Here is a 17114-nt window from a genome sequence, read left to right as displayed (position 1 = left end):
TGATTTGACAGCAGCATTTATTGAGAAGATAACGTCTGAAAGGCAGCCGTAGCAGGTGCCTCCCGAGCACCCGAGGCCGACTCTACCTTCCCAGGCCCTATTTGAACCCCAGCAGTCCCCCGGCCTTCCGAATGGGGACACTATGCTTGGCCACCTGCGGAGGCCCCAGCTGAGCACCACTGCAGTGGAGGTGAAGGGCAGGCCCGGGCCGGAAGGCGGGTGCCCCGGTTCCCTGGGTTCGTACCTGTTGCATTGCTGGAGTCCACGGCGCCTTCCCCGAGGTCACTGCCCATCTGCTCCCGGGGGTCCGGCCGGCTTCGCAGGGCCAGCAAAGCTGGTCCTCTGCTCCCGCCTTTGAGCGCGAAGGGGAGGCGGCTGGCTGGAAAGGACAAGGACGTGGCGTTAGCATTCAGTGCGTCGGCCGCGCTGCCCCAGCGGGGAGCAGCAGCCCCGACCCTGCGCAGGGTGACCAGGCAGCAATCAGCGCGTCGGCCCCGCTGCCCCAGCAGGGAGCAGCGGGCCCCGACCCTACACAGGGTGACCAGGGCTCCCGCAGGCTCTGCCCAGAGCCCTTCTGGCACCCGTACTGGCTGTGGCACCCACAGAAGCACCAATGAGGCTCTGGTCACCTTGTGGCACGCAGGAGTGTGCATGTCCACCTGGCCTTCACAGCCGTGAAGACCAGAAATGCACGCGCTCGAACGGGCGCCCAGCCCCCCCCCCGCCGCACTTCCCCTGGGGGATGCTGGGGGGGGGGCTTTCGGCTCGGCCTGTCCTGTCCAGTGCCTCCCGTGAACCCAGACTGCCAGGAGCTGCCCTGCAGCCCGGCGGGGACGGGACACAGAGTGGGGCTGGGCCCAGGCAGGCTGTCTAACACCTGCTGACGTGTTCAACTCAGCCATGACCTGCGATGTCAGTCTAGGAAGGTGCCAGCCCTGTGTCAGACCCGTGGGTCTCCACGCATGTCTTGGGTGTGGCAGTGTGCATGGTACAGTGCACGTAACACACAGAATTAATTCAGCCGTGCTTGCCCGCATCCTCATCCATGAGCATCTCATGTTTGAAAGAAACATCAACATGTTGTTCCCCATGTATGGCCACCATATCTAGTTCAGAGAGAGAAGAGGGGCTCTCTGGGGCTTGGCGTGGAAGTCAGGCCACATGGAAGGAGGCTGGGAGACCTGGACCGCTCTCTGTGTCGTGTAACGGCACAAGGACAGGAGGGAGGAAGAGGGGTAGAATTTGACAACAGAAAGATCACTGGAGATAGTCTCAGTACAACAAACATTAAAAAAAAACCCTATTGAGCCTAGTAGTACATGCCTGTAATCTCCGGTACAGGGAAGTTATAGACAGGAGGATCATAGTATCAAGCCAGTATTGCAAACAAAATAAGACCCCATCAGGAAAAATTACTGAAGGAATGTGAGCTATGGCTCACATGTTAGAGCATCTGGCCAGCAAGCATGAGGCCCTGAGTTCAAACCCCAATACCACCAATTTTTTTCATCAATCCTGTTCATCTGAGGAGCAAGGACCTCTGGGTAGAAGTGATGGTGTGTGACTATAAACAAGTATGCCTGGTCTCTGGCTCTCTGTTCTTGCATTGGTACGTAACTCTCAGGAGAGAGCTAAGGCCACAGCGTACAAAGTGAGAAACTACATGACAACTAGTTACAAATAATTCCTCCATCCTGAGTAAAGTCAGACAACATTTTATTGGTGCAAGGAAGACTTTGGACATGTACTAAGTACTGGGTTTAAATACAACCTGTATCACACAATGTGCTACCACTGTGCTATTGAGCTATGGCTCTCATGAGCAGGTAGACCCGTGTGGACTCAGAGCTCTGGGACAGGGTAGGGCCGGCTGGACATGCCCAGGCCCACATGGTGGCCAGGGTGGAGCAGTAGGCCAGTGCCAATGGAGGAGGTGGTGCGGTGGACAGGGAGAGTTCCAGTAGTCAGCCAACAGATGCTGGGTGTGTGTATTGGCTGAGTCTCCCCAAACTCAAATGGATGTGTTGTTTAAACGCGTTCCCCCAAATGACAATTTAGTGGATCCTAGGAAAGCATTATTTGGGACTAGGGAAGAGACCAAGTCCTAGGTCTTACTTCACTCAGATTCCCTTCAGTCAGATGAGGAGCATGCAGTGAGTGTTTGCAAGATACGAAGTACTGAATGAGACTGGAGATGAGCTCATGCCTTATCAAACACCCAACTCAAGCATTTCCAGAAGTGTATTTCACAGCTCAAGGGTCAGCACATTCAATCGTCAACAGCCCACACTGCTCACCTTCTTCATATTCCACTCCTGTCCCACCCGGTGGGCCTGACTGAAATCCCAACAGTTTTTGGCAAACCAAGACACTCCAGCCTGCAGAGACCTGTGTGTTTATGACAGGTAGTCTTTACTGCTCAGATCCTACACCTAACACTGCACTACACCTCTTCTGATCAAAACAACTTAAGGGTCTACTGATCTTACAGATCTTTCAATGTTCTAAAAAATATGTACTTCACATACAGAAGCATCCTTTGAACTGTGTTTTAGTTTAACTTCCACGTAACAAAAATCTCACACTACTCAACAGAGCCAAGATTTGAATCCTGGGCACCTCATGGTTGGAGTGGGCCACGCCTCTGATCTCTGTGCACTCACACACACTGCCAGCTACATGCATGGTGATGGCCACACAGGCATAGCCAATCTGGGGCCCAGGAGGCAGTCAAACTCTGTCCTGGGGTGAAAGTCACACCCTGAGGCCTGCTACTAACCATGATGGGCAATGTATTGCTTTTCCTGCCACTTCCCTTATTTTGCCCGTAGATTCAGGAGAGAGCTTGCCATTAAATAGATGAAGAGCTCCACGTCTCGTGTTTATGACATGCCATAGGCTACCACAACAGTGGACTCTCCTTGTCCCATTGCACGTGAGAGTCCCTGGCTTGCACACCCAAAGGAAGGGCTCACCCATCATCACAGTTAGGGGGCAAGGGCAGGCTAGCCTGGCGATGCTGGAATTCTGCCCCGTGGAGCCCGCGCTCCCCTGTAAATTTGAATCTCACACGGCTCATACAGAGCTGCTTTTGCAGCAGTTGGGAACACTTCTATGCTTACATCCTATACTCTAAGAACCACAGGGAAATGAACATAATACCTGCCTTTTCCAGAGCAGGAAGTTAGCACCGGAATTTAAGATGCACATTTTACTCCTGGTCAGCTGGCATCAACTGGTTCCCTAAATACTTTGAAGGCGAGGAACAAACGTGGAATGAAATAGGGGTCTGATTATTTCTTTATTTTCCCTTGGAAGCAAGTCTGTGGGTTTTGTTCAACTAATAGAATCCTCCTGGGAGGTGCTGAAAGGGGGAATTTCGCGAAGAAGGAGCACAGGGCCTTACGTATGCTGTTCCAGAACCAGGCTGACTTAGGATTGTCCGCTTGCGCTGGGGACTTAAAGCATCTAGCCAGCAGCCCGTGAGCATTCACAAGAAGCTCTCGCATAGTTAGTAAACTGCCGCACACGAATCACTTTTCTAAGTCAGGAGTGTGGAATATGGACAAGCAGCAGCAAGGCACGGGAGGGGCAGAAGGGCAGGGGAGGCAGAATGGAGCCGTGACCCCTAGGATTCCCTGCCCTGGCTGCTGGAGGCACAGCCGGCAGCCCTGATGAAGAGGTTCCACGAAGCTTTTAGAATGACTCAGGGGTCAGGCAAATGGGGCTCCTCCCCCCACCCAGGGAGGGGCAGAGAAGCACCTGCTACATCCCAGCAGCCCTGCTGGGCTGGAGACTGAGCAGAGACAGTGCTGGGCGGCTACCCTCCCTCCAGCCCCTCCCTGCTAAGCGCTTGGCTCTCAGAAGAACCATGAAGGACAGCTGACCCACCCACGTGACCCAGGGCCCCTCCCGAGTGGCCCAAGTGGGCGGCTCACTGTCCCTTCCCGAAGGGAACCTCCACCAGCCCACTCAGGAATTCCAGAGGACGCTGAGATCAGAGGAAACGGGCCCACTGGGGAAGTGAACAAATCAGGTGCCTTCTTGTCCAGTCACTTGATTGACGGCAAGAAGTCTGCGTGCATTTGTTTATATAGTGAAACATGGCGGGCCGGAATAATCCGGGTTCCCAAAGCAGAATGAGGACTCTTACTTCACTGCTTTTCATCTTTGATGCTGAAAGGGGCAGGAATTCAAAGCTGCTTTGAAAGTTCATAAAAATAAGATGGCGAGAGAAGGAAAGAAAGAAAAAGGTTTAATTAACTTCTTTGGTATGAAAGACTCTAGGTCTTGGTAATTTATAGAAAGCTAGAAGAAAAAAAAACCACCTCACAGTCCAGGGATTGGCCCTGACCCAACACACACACACACACACACACACACACACACACACACACACACACCCTGCGCAGTTCTGCTCAAGACACAAAGCCCTCCCCCTCCCCCTCCCTCTCTCTCCTAGGCACTACTGGTACATCTCAGCACTGGCCCAACTGGAAAACTGGCCTTTCTGTTTCCATTTGGAACTTACGAGAAAGAACACACATGTGGAGAAATGGGATGATGTAAAGAGAAAGAACTGGGCTGCAGGAGTGTGTCAAGTGGTAGCATATCTGACTCGCAAGGGCAAGGTCCTGAGTTCCAACTCCAGTACCAACAACCACAACTACAATAAGGAATGGTAAAGAGAAAGAATCTGCCATTCCAACTCACCCATCATCACTACGCAAAAACCACGGTCAAGGCGAGAACCGAAGGATGTCTGGGAAAATGTTTAAAAAACTTGTCATGGTAAAAAGGAAGAATGTTGGAAAGAACATTTCCAGTGAAATGTGCATTTTAACTTGCTGAAAACACGCACAAAAATGTAGAATAACGGATGGAGAACCCTGGAGAAGGTGGCCTGGGCCTCAGGCACCCCACAGGATCTCAGCCACCTCTGGTGGACCCCAGAAGACCCCGGGAGGGACTGGCTGGCTCAGCCCAGCCCTGAGATTTGAAACTCCAGCGTATTGGCTAATTTATGAATTACATACATTTAATAAAATACATTTTATGTTACTGACACTGGGAAATTAACTATGCAGGGAGGAAATTTGGGGAGATGGATACATGTTAAGTCTTTTCAGTGACAAAGCTCTGGTGGATCACTGGGGTCGTGGGAGCCAGTCTTCTCTGTTTCGTCTTGGTTTTGTTTTTGGCAGTGTTTGGGTTCGAACCCAGGGCAAGTATCCTACCACTCCTGGCACATTCTCGACCCTGAGAATCAGGATCCAAACTATGACATGGATGGCTAAAAACCATTGTGCTCAGGGAAGCCTGGTATCATAAAAGGGCAAGTACTGAAAACCCTTGGGTCTTCTCAAGTAACTGTATCAGCTGACAATGGCTGAAGTTAAAGAGAAAAATGAAAGCCAAACCAAATGCAATTTCCAGGTAGCTTTCAGAAGTCAGTAAGATAGGTTTTATTGTTTTAGGTAGAAGAATTATCTATGCAGCCTTTTTTATTTTGTCGGTCCAAGGGCTTGAACTCTGGGCCTAAGCGCTGTCTCTGGACTGTTTTTCTGCTCAACTCTAGAGCTCTACCACTTTAGCCACAGTGCCACTTTCGGATTTTACTGGGATTGATTGGAGGTAAGAGTCTCATGGATTTTCCTGCCCCAGCTGGCTTTGAATCACAATCCTCTGGACAAGACAGCCTCTGGGAGTAGTCTGGCATTAATGCCACAAGCCGGGGCCTAGCCTGCATGCTGGAAGAGGTACCGGAGACAAGGTGGCTGGCTGGGTGAGCAACGGAGTGGAGGTGCTCCGGGGAGGTCTGGAAGATAATGAGCACACCATGTCACAGACACGGTCATTTATAGAGAGAAACCTAGTCATTGCCCTTAGACAGTAATGAAACTCAACAGCGTTTGCCATTTGGGCATCAAAAGGTGAGTATGTCTTAGGGCTTATTCTCAAAGATCTAGCCAATTATTGATCCAGAAGACATCACGGAGCAGCTTGAGAATCCACCTCTAAGGTGAAAGTCTCTGGGTTTAGTCCTGGCTCTGCTGCCATCTTCACCGTTGGCCATGCACCCCTCTGGGCCTCGGGGACCTGGTTGGGGCCTCCGCACGGCAGCGGGAATGCAGGCACCAGAATATCCAGAGCGGCGCTGAGCACGCAGTTGCTGTAATCTGTGATGCTACACCAGCATTAGTATCCTGGTTTTGATCGCTTTTGTTTGCCCTCTACCTAATATAAGGGATTCAGTGGCCAAAGGCGGGGGGGGGGGGGGGGGGGCCTCAGGCAGCCAAATCAAGAAATCTGTTTGGAGGAAATTGCTGCTGAGGACATCCTGTTTCACCCAGACTGGTTCCTCAGGGTGAAAGTCACAGAATTAAATTTTCCTAGAGCATTAACCACTGCGCCTGAGCCTGCCACCAGCCTCCGCAGGCCCTCACCTGCGGAGGGACCTGCTGCGCTGCCTTCGGTGTCGGCATCGGAGCCTGAAGGTTGACAGCCTGCTCGGCTAGTGACTGGCGCCTCCCCTCCGGTCCCTGCTGCCCCTTGCTCACCCTTCTCTCGTTCCCTGCTTCACGTGTAGGATTGTTAGAACATAAGCAACCAAAACGGTACAGTGAAGACGTTCCTAGCCTTTCCCAATTCTCCTAAGCCAGGGCTGGAAGCACCCCAGAGGTAGGGCAGGGCCCAGAACAGGTGTTGGCTCTGCAGAAGAGTCCGCTCGAAACCCATCAGTGAGCGCGTGTGCCCCTGGCTTTCCTTCTTCCCGAGGAACCGAAGCATCATGCTGGTCTACGCCCGCCTGGATGCGGCAGAGGTGGACCAGCTGGGGGCCCTCGGTGCCATCCTGCTCAGCCTAGCCAATCACAGCTGCGCAGTGCTCTGCCAGGCCCAGCCCTAGCCCGACAACCGCAGGAAACAGCAAAATCAGCCCTAACCTCAGAGCTCTGTGCGCTTCCAGAAACAGCAAGCTGCGAGGAACTGGGAAAGCAGACGCAATTCTTCCCACCAGATCTGAGCCTTGAATCGAAACCCCTGCAGTCTGGAGTTCTCTGCCTGCCCATCAGTCCCACCTCCAGCTCCACGTCTGGTCATTCCTGGGCATCCGCCTCGTTCTGCTTGATGTCATCTGCCCGGCCTGTACAGCCAGCCTCTCCCGAGTCAGGACTTCTCTGCAAGGCCCCTTCACAGGTTTCTAGGCCCTGGCACTCAGTGATGGCTCTCTGGTCTACCAGGTGCTCATCTGGCTGACTGATTACCACCTACCCTGAATTCCTAAGAACCTGCATTCGTGTAGAGATGGCACACGTGTCCCAAGATACCCAGTGAATTTGAATCAGCTCTGTGATCAGCTCTGTATCAGCCTCTCAGCATCTTTCCTGGAACCCAGGCCCTGGAAAAGTGCTGTCCCCTGCGGCTGTGAGCCCCGAGCTGCCCACCAAGCCCTGGGAGGCAGACGGACCCCACAGGAGACTATCACCTGAAGCCTCTTCCCTGACGAAAATCTGGGAGGAGAATTTGCTTGAGCAACAAAGCCATCATTTTGGACCAGACACAGCTTGCTTGTGCTGGGAGTGGAGGGAAAGGCCCTTCCTGTTTTCTCCGTTGCTCTGGGTGACTTGCTATTCGTGGCATAATCAGATCCTCTGCACTCAGTGTCAACCCAGCGGGCTGCCTGGCCGCGGTCTCCACGAAGCAGAGCTTTGCTAACAAACCAGCTACCACAGTATGCAAAGGTGTTGTGAGGATAAATGACAGTGCCTATAAAGTGCTCTGAGCTCTGGGGAGAAAGCACAGAAGAAGAATAGAGCATTAGCACATAATTATTCTCATACGGAGTGGGTGGAATTGCAAAGAGAAATCACGTCAAAGATGTAAGGAAACTTAAAAGTCTCAGACTTTAAAAGGCTGAGATGATTAAAACACCGAGTTGTTTGACAGGAGAAAATTAAACTGTTCTCCTGTCTCAAAAGATATAATGCCACTTTTTCATTACTTACTGCACCCCACCATCTCTTCTTCCTGCACTAACTCTCCCTGAGACTTCAAATGCTCCTAGACAAGGATGAACATATAGCTGTGCTCTAAAGTGACAGCCGGGCCCAGGAAGAAGCAGCTGTGGCAATTTGTCAGCCTCAGCGCCCGTAGTCATGATTGTGAACAGGATCCAAAATGCACCATCTGGGTGCCCGGGCAATTCCTAATTCTTAATTGTGGGGACAGCAGGAGGCTCTGGTCTCGGCAGAGACAGAGGCGGGGCTCTGGAAAGGCTATGGCCACATGGGAAAGGTAAAGAGCGGGCCCGGGACCATCCCGCCCCCTCGGCCCCTGTGAAACACAAGGTCCTGCCCCTCATGAGTCCCTGCGACCTCACTCACCTGCCCAGAATGGGCACCTCCCTGCTGCGGGCTGGAGGGAGGCCGCACCCCTGCATTGCCTGCCAGAGAAAGGCAAGCTCACCTGGGACAGCAGCCCACCTGCCAGAGAAAGGCAAGCTCACCTGGGACAGCAGCCCACCTGCCAGAGAAAGGCAAGCTCACCTGGGACAGCAGCCCACCTGCCAGAGAAAGGCAAGCTCACCTGGGACAGCAGCCCACCTGCCAGAGAAAGGCAAGCTCACCTGGGACAGCAGCCCACCTGCCAGAGAAAGGCAAGCTCACGTGGGACAGCAGCCCACCTGCCAGAGAAAGGCAAGCTCACGTGGGACAGCAGCCCACCTGCCAGAGAAAGGCAAGCTCACATGGGACAGCAGCCCACCTGCGCCCCTCCCCCTTCCTACAGACAGGGATGCAGGGGAGACCATGGGAAGAGGAGGGGCTCTGGGCCGGCCTGTGCACAGAGCCAAGGAGACCAGCACCCCTCCATTTCCAAGGCTTGACCAAGCAAAACATCTCTACATCTATTTTAAATTCTTAGATAATTTTTTTCACTCAAATCCATCTTCTTATGAAGAAAAAGGTAGGTTTGAAAGAGAATAGTTTCCAGAAATAAAAATATAAGCACTGGAAAATAGGTTTACAATTATCTGTAAAATTAAGTTGCTGCGAGGTAGTGGACAGAAAGGTGGAACTGAGGAGCCCCACAGCTCGTGGGGGAAAAAGCCAGAAAAAAGTCCAACAAGCTGGAGAGACACGGAAGAACGATAGAAAACATCTGGAACACTGTAGTCAGAGTACTCAAGGAAGAACAGGAAGGGAATAATACAGACGACGCCTCCAAGGAGACAATGGAAAAGAAGTTTCCAGATTGTTGAGCCATAAAAATGCTCAGACTTGTGAACTATGAGACTTCCCCAGGTACACTCTGTACCAGCCCAAGCCTCTCCAGAGACAGACTGATAAGACATGATGATTATCATAGATAGATTGATAGATGATTGATAACTATCCACAGGTACCCTCTGTACCAGCGGGGGTCTCTCCAGAGAGACTGAGAAGAGATTAAAATGATCATAGAAAGATAGATAGGTGATAGATGATTGATAGGGATGATTGATATAGAAATGATAGATGATAAACTGGTAGATGATAGATTAGAAGCCAGGTGATAAACAGTTGATAGACAGATAGCTAATAGACGAACAAGTATGTCAAAAGATTTATTTTCATGAATTGGCTCATGTGATTAGAGAGATGACAAGTCCAAATCCTGGTAAAAATCACTTTCCAACTTGAATTTGAAGACTGTCAGAACCAGGAGGAGCCAGTGTCCCTGCGGAAAGGCCACCGGGCAGGTGAGCTCTCTCAGCCGGAGCAGGGACAGCCTTGGTTTTACTTGGGTTGATTGGGTGAGCCTCTCACATGATGAATCCAAACAGGCCAGCTCCCAGCGCCGGGCGCACAGAGTACACACGGCAGACCCCGCCCACGGCCCCGCCCCCGGAGGGGAAACACAAGGAGCCACTGACATGGAGGCAGAAGTCACTTCTAGACCTGTGTCCATCACAGAGCGAATGAAGTGAAAAGTCAGGATCCAAACCACAGCTGACACCTATTTAATGTCCATCCAGACGTCAGGAAGACAAATCCTTCTCACTGTATAAAGTTCAAGCCCATCACACTGACTTCATGCTTATTGAAAGCTCCTTACAGGGCGCATATAGTGGAGCAGGCTTCAGTCCCCGTGTGTGTGTGTGTGTGTGTGTGTGTGTGTGTGTGTGTGTGTCCACACGCTTGCAGGAAGAAGGCAGAGCCGTCACAAACAGCACCTGCATGTCCCTGTGGGACAGAACCCAGGGTAAGAGGAATTCCACAGACACAGCCCTCAAAAAGGGTTCTCACGACAGTTTGAACTCTCTCTGGCAAAGTAACAAAAATAATGGAAGGTGTCCGATTTATCACATATTTTGAAATGATGTCTCCATTTTTACAAGTAGTAGTGTCCAAAGTGTCCAATTTTGGGTGCAAACACTGAAGAGGAGGCATGCGTGCATAGACCTTCATCTCTACAAGCAGTAGACAGGAGTGTCTGGTGCGCCCTCACACCCACCTTCATCGTCACTGAACACTAGTACCTGAGGTCAGTCGTTTTCATTTTGGTCATGTGAGTATTTCGGTGAATCTACTTATTACTCTTTGCCCAGGACTTTTCATATTTCAAATCGTTTCAGAGCTTAAATTATTTGTGATAGAAGCAAAACCTACATGGACATCTCTTTAAGATGCACAATAAATAGTTAGGAGATACAAAGCAATGAACATAAACTTTTTCATAGGTTTGAAAGCTTTTTTTGGGGGGGGTCAGTCATGGGGCTTGAACTTAGGGCCTGGGTGCTGTCCCTGAGCTTTTGTGCAAAGGCTAGTGTTCTACCACTTTGAGCTACAGCTCCACTTTCTGGCTTTCTGTAGTTCGCTGGGCTTTCCTGCCCAGGGTGGCTTTGAACTGCACACAGTCCTCAGATCTCAGCCTCCTGAGTGGCTAGGATTACAGGTGTGAGCCTCTAGGGCTCGGCCCAAAGGAAATTTCAGATTTGTAAAATGAGGCCGAGGCGTGGCACAGGTTTGGACTGAGGTGTGACTTACGGATTCTGTCATGCCATTCTGCTCCAGGGAGTGCAGAGCATGCGCCGCTCCTCTGTGGAGAACAGTTCAAGCGGAAGGGAAAGGTGCCCCTGACCACAGAGCACCCGTGCAGGGGGGGCTTCCCACGCTCAGCAAGCCCATGGACCCCCAGCTGATGAGCAGCGGCCTCTGTGGTCCAGGGTGTCAGCTGGAACAGCCCAGTGAGACAGGGCCACCTCAGAAGAGCGTGGGGGGGAGGGGGAGGGGGGAAGGGGGAGGGGAGGCTGCTCTCCCGATGTGCTGATGTCAGCAAATTCATGTGCTCAGCAACTTACCCTAATATTTGATTGCTGTACTTCAAAACAAGGAGAGCGAGAGAGAGTGAGAGAAAACTACTAAGTTTTAGGAAAATCACAACTTTTTGACACCTTTACAACGCTGTGAACTCTGAAAACCCACATGATTCTGGAGTATACTAATAGAGTGCTCGCATAATTTTACTTTTAAAAGTGCATCTTTAAAAATGAGTGGTATAAAAATACCAAAGGCACAAAACTTTTTTACCTTATTATAAACCTTCCTATTCGTTCTTTCTGAAGAAAATAGGCTATCTACTGATTACATAAAACTCCAAAGATTTATAATTTAAATGGGGGGGGATGGACTAAAAAACTACAGTTTAAAGAAATTGGTGGATATTTTTGTATATTTTCTCACACATCTTTGACTATAGCTCGTGTTGCCTGAAGGCTCCGAGAGACACCAGAGGTTTCTTCCTTCACTGTGAATATTTAGGACTCCCCAAAAAACCATTAGCACTTCTTCATGAATTGCTTTCTTATAAATGATGCTGGCTAGGGGTATGTAGACACAGAGAGGGCTCCCTGTACACACACACACACATGTGCACACACATGTGCACACACATGTGTACACACATGTGCACACACACACCCTGAGTCAGGCTGCCTCAGGCCCCCGGGAAGATGGCAGGCTTTGGTCTGAGCACCTCCTTTACACTTCCTGTCTACACACCATCATGGCACAAGGTCTTTCTCTGCCCTGGGACCCGTTTCCCTCCCAAATACTTTCTCACACTGTGCTTAAGACAGCTCAAGGGTGTGACAGGAATGTGACTTAGGTCTTCTTATCTGTGCAAAAATGTAGTTAAAAGTGTAGGCTGTGGAAGCAAACCTTGCCCAGTACCACGGCTACCGATGACGCCACACACGAGGCGCACGGCTGTCATCTGGGGAGCGTGGCAGGTCTTCTGCAGAAAACCAGGTTCTCAAAGATGCTCACAGCTACCTAAGCTCAGGAAGACCAGAGCTCAAGTCTCAGAGAGTGCCAAATACTGCACACATGGATGGTATTTGTTTCACCTACTGACACACAATGTCGTTGAAATAGCTGTGCAGCCTTTGCTGGTTTTCATGAGAATCCTGTTTTAGGAGCAGAAGAAGGGGAGGCCGGGCCAGCCGGCCCTGCCCGCTTCCCCCTCAGTGTGTGCCTAAGGGAGGGACAGGGCAGAATAGGAAGGAATTCCCGAGACTGTCTGACTTTTCCCTTTCTATGCATCTCCTCTCCAGACATCCTCCTGGCCTCCTTCGGAGAGCAGGGAGAGCGGTTCCGTGCTGGCCCTGGCAGGACCTGTGGGCACAAGGACTCCTGGTCCTGGATCTGTGCAGCTCAATTAAGGAAAATTTCCTAGTGGCAATTAATGTCTTATCTTAATAGGGTCCTGATTCCTTACCGTAGTGTAAAATAATAATTACGAGTTACCAGCTCCTAGGCTTTACCAAGACTGCCTTGAACGATCAGTAAAGCAAATAGCGGCTTGGGAAGAGAAGCCTCTGAAGGGGTTTGAGCCAGCACCTGCCAGCAGGCCTGACTGAGATCTTTCTCCATCACTCAAAACCATGACCCTCACAAGCTGGGGATATTTTTTCTTTTTAATGCAACCCACAAAAGATGGGGTCTGGCCTTCTTTATCACAGACATTTCTGAAGCCCCTCGGCTGGTCACCTGGTGGGTTGAATAGCTCATTGACAGTGACAGACCAGGAATGACAGGGTCTCCAGTCCAGGATGACTGGAGGTGAGGCTGGGTGGGGGAAGTCGACCAAAAAGAGGAGGGAAGACAGCCGCCCCATGGCCAAAGCCAGAGAATCTAGCTGTTCTCCAGGTGAGCCATGTGGCTTGTGATGGGGCCACATACCCTGAAGTTGTGAGAAAACACAGAGGTAGCAGAAAGAAGCTGTGTGTCCATGTGTGCATGTGTGTCTCTGGGTGTGCATGCGTGTGTGCCTGTGTGTGCAGGTGTGTGTGTCAGGTGGGGGTGTTGGGGGCATTGTCCAGCCATTCTCCGCTGCCCCCTCCTGGTGGCATGCATGCGAAGGCTCCGGTCTGCTCCAGAATACACATTCCTGTCCCTGGTGAGCCCCAGGAAGGCCCAGAGTCTGTTGTGGTCACTCGGCACACCATGTCCTCCTGCAGTCCTGCCCTGAGCGCCACCCTGCCACCCACCCAATGCCAGTTTGATCGTCTGGTCTTCATTGCTGCAAGGTTTCCACAAGTCCTGTGAGATTTTCTGAAGCCTTCTACATTTTAAAGCCGATTTTCCCCTTTGTTGTTCTGATTGCAAACCAATCCAGGCCTTTTGCATGCTACTGCTTGCTAGCTTTGCGGAAAATGTTCCTCAGGCCATGGGCCCCAGGCTGGACTTGTGTGTACCCAGAAAATGAAGTCAGTGTATGGCCAGTGAGAAGAGTTAGGCCTCTTCAGTTAAGTAGATAGGAATAAAAAATGGTAGACAGCCCGCACTGGTGGCTCATGCCTGTAACCGTAGCTACTCAGGAGGCTGAGGTATCTTGGTTTGAAGCCAGCAGGGATAGGGGAGTCCGTGAGACTCTTAGCTCTAATTAGGCACACACACACACACACACACACACACACACACACACACACACACACACACACACAAATCCAGAAGTGGAGCTGTGGCTCAAGTGGTAGGGCATTAGCCTTCAGCACAAAAGCTGAGGGACAATGCCCAGGCCCTGAGTTCAAGACTCAGATCCAATAAAAGAAAGAAAAGAAAGGGATGAAAAAAGGAAGGAAGGAAGGAAGAAGGAAGGAAGCAAGGAGAGAAAAGTGAGCAAAGGTGAGCAACACACAGGACCATCATGACACTGCTTCTTCCCATAATGCCTTGGGTGTCCACTCAACCAATGACAGGAGCTAGGCAGCACCTACAGAAACCACCAAGCAACCCTGTCCAGGGAGGGGACAGGACCCTTGGGTCTGCTCCACTGGACCAGCCCCAGCTCTGGGCCCTCTCTAAGGAGAGTATGTACTTCTGCTTTCAAATAAACTTTCTCTGTCTGTTTAAAACATCTTCCTGCCTTTTAATTCTTTAATCGGCAGGAAAACAAACTGGACTCCCAGATGGCATCTGAGCTCTGCAGGGAGGGGGCTCTGTTCTGTCTCCCCTTTTCAGAGAGGCAGTATTGCCGATGCCTAAATGCAAAGATGAATGCAACAGATACCCGGAAATGGGCATTGAACAATGCTATCAGAACATTCTCACTGTCTAAAACTTCAGACACATGCACGCATATGGTGTGGCTCAGAGCTTTTTTGTTTTATTGTCCTTGAAAGATTATGTAACATGCACTTTAACTAAGAGACACTAACTACTTGTCTTTCAAACTTGCCATTGTTTATAATTGAATTTTCTAGCTCACAGAAGAACAGGCTCCACATCTAACATACGTGTGTAGCCAGAGTGAAAAGCAATACCTTCTCACGCTTCTACCTAAAAACAGGGGCTTTTTCTTAACTCTGCCACTTGTGCTTATAAAATTTACTCCATAATTCACAGAGAACTTACAAAATTAAACCCTTAAAAACCAATAACCCAATCAACAAAGGGGTGAATGAGCTAAAGAGAGTCTTCCCAGTAAAAGAAGTAAAAGTGCTCAGTAGATAAGGGAAGACATGCTCAACATCCCTAGCCATAAAGAAAATGCAACTCAAAACATCGAGATGCCACCACAGCCCAGTTAGAATGGCCATTATCAAGGAAACAAACAAAAATAGATACTGGCAAGGATGTGGCCAAAAGGGAACTCTACCACACTGCTGGTGGGAACGTGAACTTGTTCAACCACTCTGGAAAGCAGTATGGAGGTTCCTCAAAAAAACTAAGCAGAGAACTTCCCTATGATACAGCAATTCCACAAAAGATTACAAATCGGAACACAGGACAAACCAGCTACCGGCACAACCATACGCACTGCAACACTGTTCACACAGCCAAGGTATGGAATCAGCCTAGACGCCCCTCCGTGGATGAATGGATCAAGAAAATGTGGTATCCATACACAATGGAACTTTACTCATCCACTGGAAAGAATGATATTGTACCATTCACAAAGAAATGGAAAGACCTGGAAAAATTATTAAGTGAAGAAGTGAGGCGCAGAGAGAAAAAGGTTGTTATGTTTCTCTGTTATGTGAAAGCTGGATTTACCTACAAGCTCATAATGTGCTGGGTGGCATGCAAGTGCATACAAGTGTATTAACCAAAACATGGCAGACTCAAGGGAGATCTCACACAGTCTAATTCCTTAGAAAGACAAAATCAAAGTTCATCCAAACAGAACACCAGAAAGCCAGTGCCTGAAAGGGGTGGGTTGGGGTCAAGGGGCAAGGGGAGAGGAGTGAAGATGGGAAGAGGGGAAAATGTAAACAAGGATCCAATGTGTAGCCTGCAAAATAAGAAGAGTGAGGGAAGGGCTGAGTAGGGGAGAGGTGGGTGAGAATGAGGGAGGGAAGGATCAAGATGTATTCATACACTGCTCTGCCACATGGCAACTCCATGTAAAACTACAGCAGCACGAAGATTTAATCATGAGGCTGGGAAGGTGGCTCAGTGCTAGAGCGCTTGCCTTACAAGCATGAGGTCCTGGGTTCGATTCCTCAGCACCACATAAGCAGAAAAAGCTGTAAGTGACACTGTGGCTCAAGTGGTAGAGCACTAGCCTTGAGCTGAAGAGCTGAGAGACAGCGCCCAGGCCCAGAGTTCAGGTCCATGACCGACAAAAAAAAAAAAAAGATTTAATCATTTGGTTATTTGTGTCTCAAGGTCCCTAAAAGATGGGGTCAAATGGCACTGGAAAAGATAGATGACTTTAGGTCAGGTGGTTAACAGAGTTAGCGGGTATTATGTCCATATAGGTCGTTATCTCTTTTTTAAAATGTCACTGAGATTATATGTGTGTGTGTGTGTGTGTGTGTGTGTGTATACATATAATTGTAAAATCTATTCTGGAAGAGTGCACCCTTCGGTGCCATTTAGGAAATTTTACAAGGTTTTGTGGCCATTGCTATCCCAATTACCTAATAGCAGAATATTTTTATAACCCCAAGAGAAAGTGTATACTCCCGGCAGCCACTTGTTCCCTCTGTCTGCCCCAGGCCCTGGCAAGCTGGAGCTCCTTCCTGTCGATGCGTTTATGTGTTCTGAACACCTCATTAAGAGAAAATAAAACCACACATGGCCCTTCATGTCTGCGTCTCTCACTTGGCATAATAGGCTTTTTGTTTGTTTTGCTTTGGGAACTTTTTCCTTGGTGATGGCAGATTCACACTCAGGGCCCCGCACACACCCAGGGTCCTGCACTTACTAGCAGGCTCTGTATTCCTCTGCCACACCTCTAGACTGTTTGTTTTCATTATTTCTCGAATAGGGTCTTGCTTTTTGTCTAGATTGGCCTGCATGTGATCTTCCTGTGTGTGGTGGGTGTGCGTGCCGCCAGGCCCAGGCATAGGTAGAAGAAATCAGTCTCCAGAACTTTTTGTCCCAGCTGGCCTTGAACCTTGATCTTCCTGTCTTTGGCCTGCAGAGTGCTATGGTGACAGGTTTGAGCCACCATGCCAGGCTCGCAGGACATTTGCAAGGCTGCCCGTGCGTCTGCTCATCGCGCTGCTGTGTTTCTCTTCGTGGAGGAGAGCACTCCAGTGTGAGGAGGTGACAGTTTATCCATCGCCTCGTGGGCTTCGGTAGGGTCTCCAGGCAGGTATCATCAACAGGCTGCTGGAAACA

At 50.1% G+C, this 17114-nt stretch overlaps 1 protein-coding gene across 1 annotated transcript in view; it reads right to left on the bottom strand.

The window, feature by feature from the left end:
• The window catches only part of Pde10a (phosphodiesterase 10A), a 178251-nt gene extending 177598 nt beyond the window's left edge, over nucleotides 1-653 (bottom strand). Inside the window, exon 1 of the mRNA XM_013024523.1 lies at nucleotides 245-653. Coding sequence (XP_012879977.1) covers nucleotides 245-653 — 409 coding nt within the window. The remainder of the gene's footprint in view (nucleotides 1-244) is intronic.
• Between the last annotated feature and the right edge of the window lie 16461 nt (nucleotides 654-17114).

Source organism: Dipodomys ordii, unplaced genomic scaffold (genome assembly GCF_000151885.1).
Source record: "Dipodomys ordii isolate 6190 unplaced genomic scaffold, Dord_2.0 Scaffold77, whole genome shotgun sequence".
NCBI classification, from domain to species: domain Eukaryota; kingdom Metazoa; phylum Chordata; class Mammalia; order Rodentia; family Heteromyidae; genus Dipodomys; species Dipodomys ordii.
This window is presented reverse-complemented; position numbering and strand designations above follow the sequence as displayed.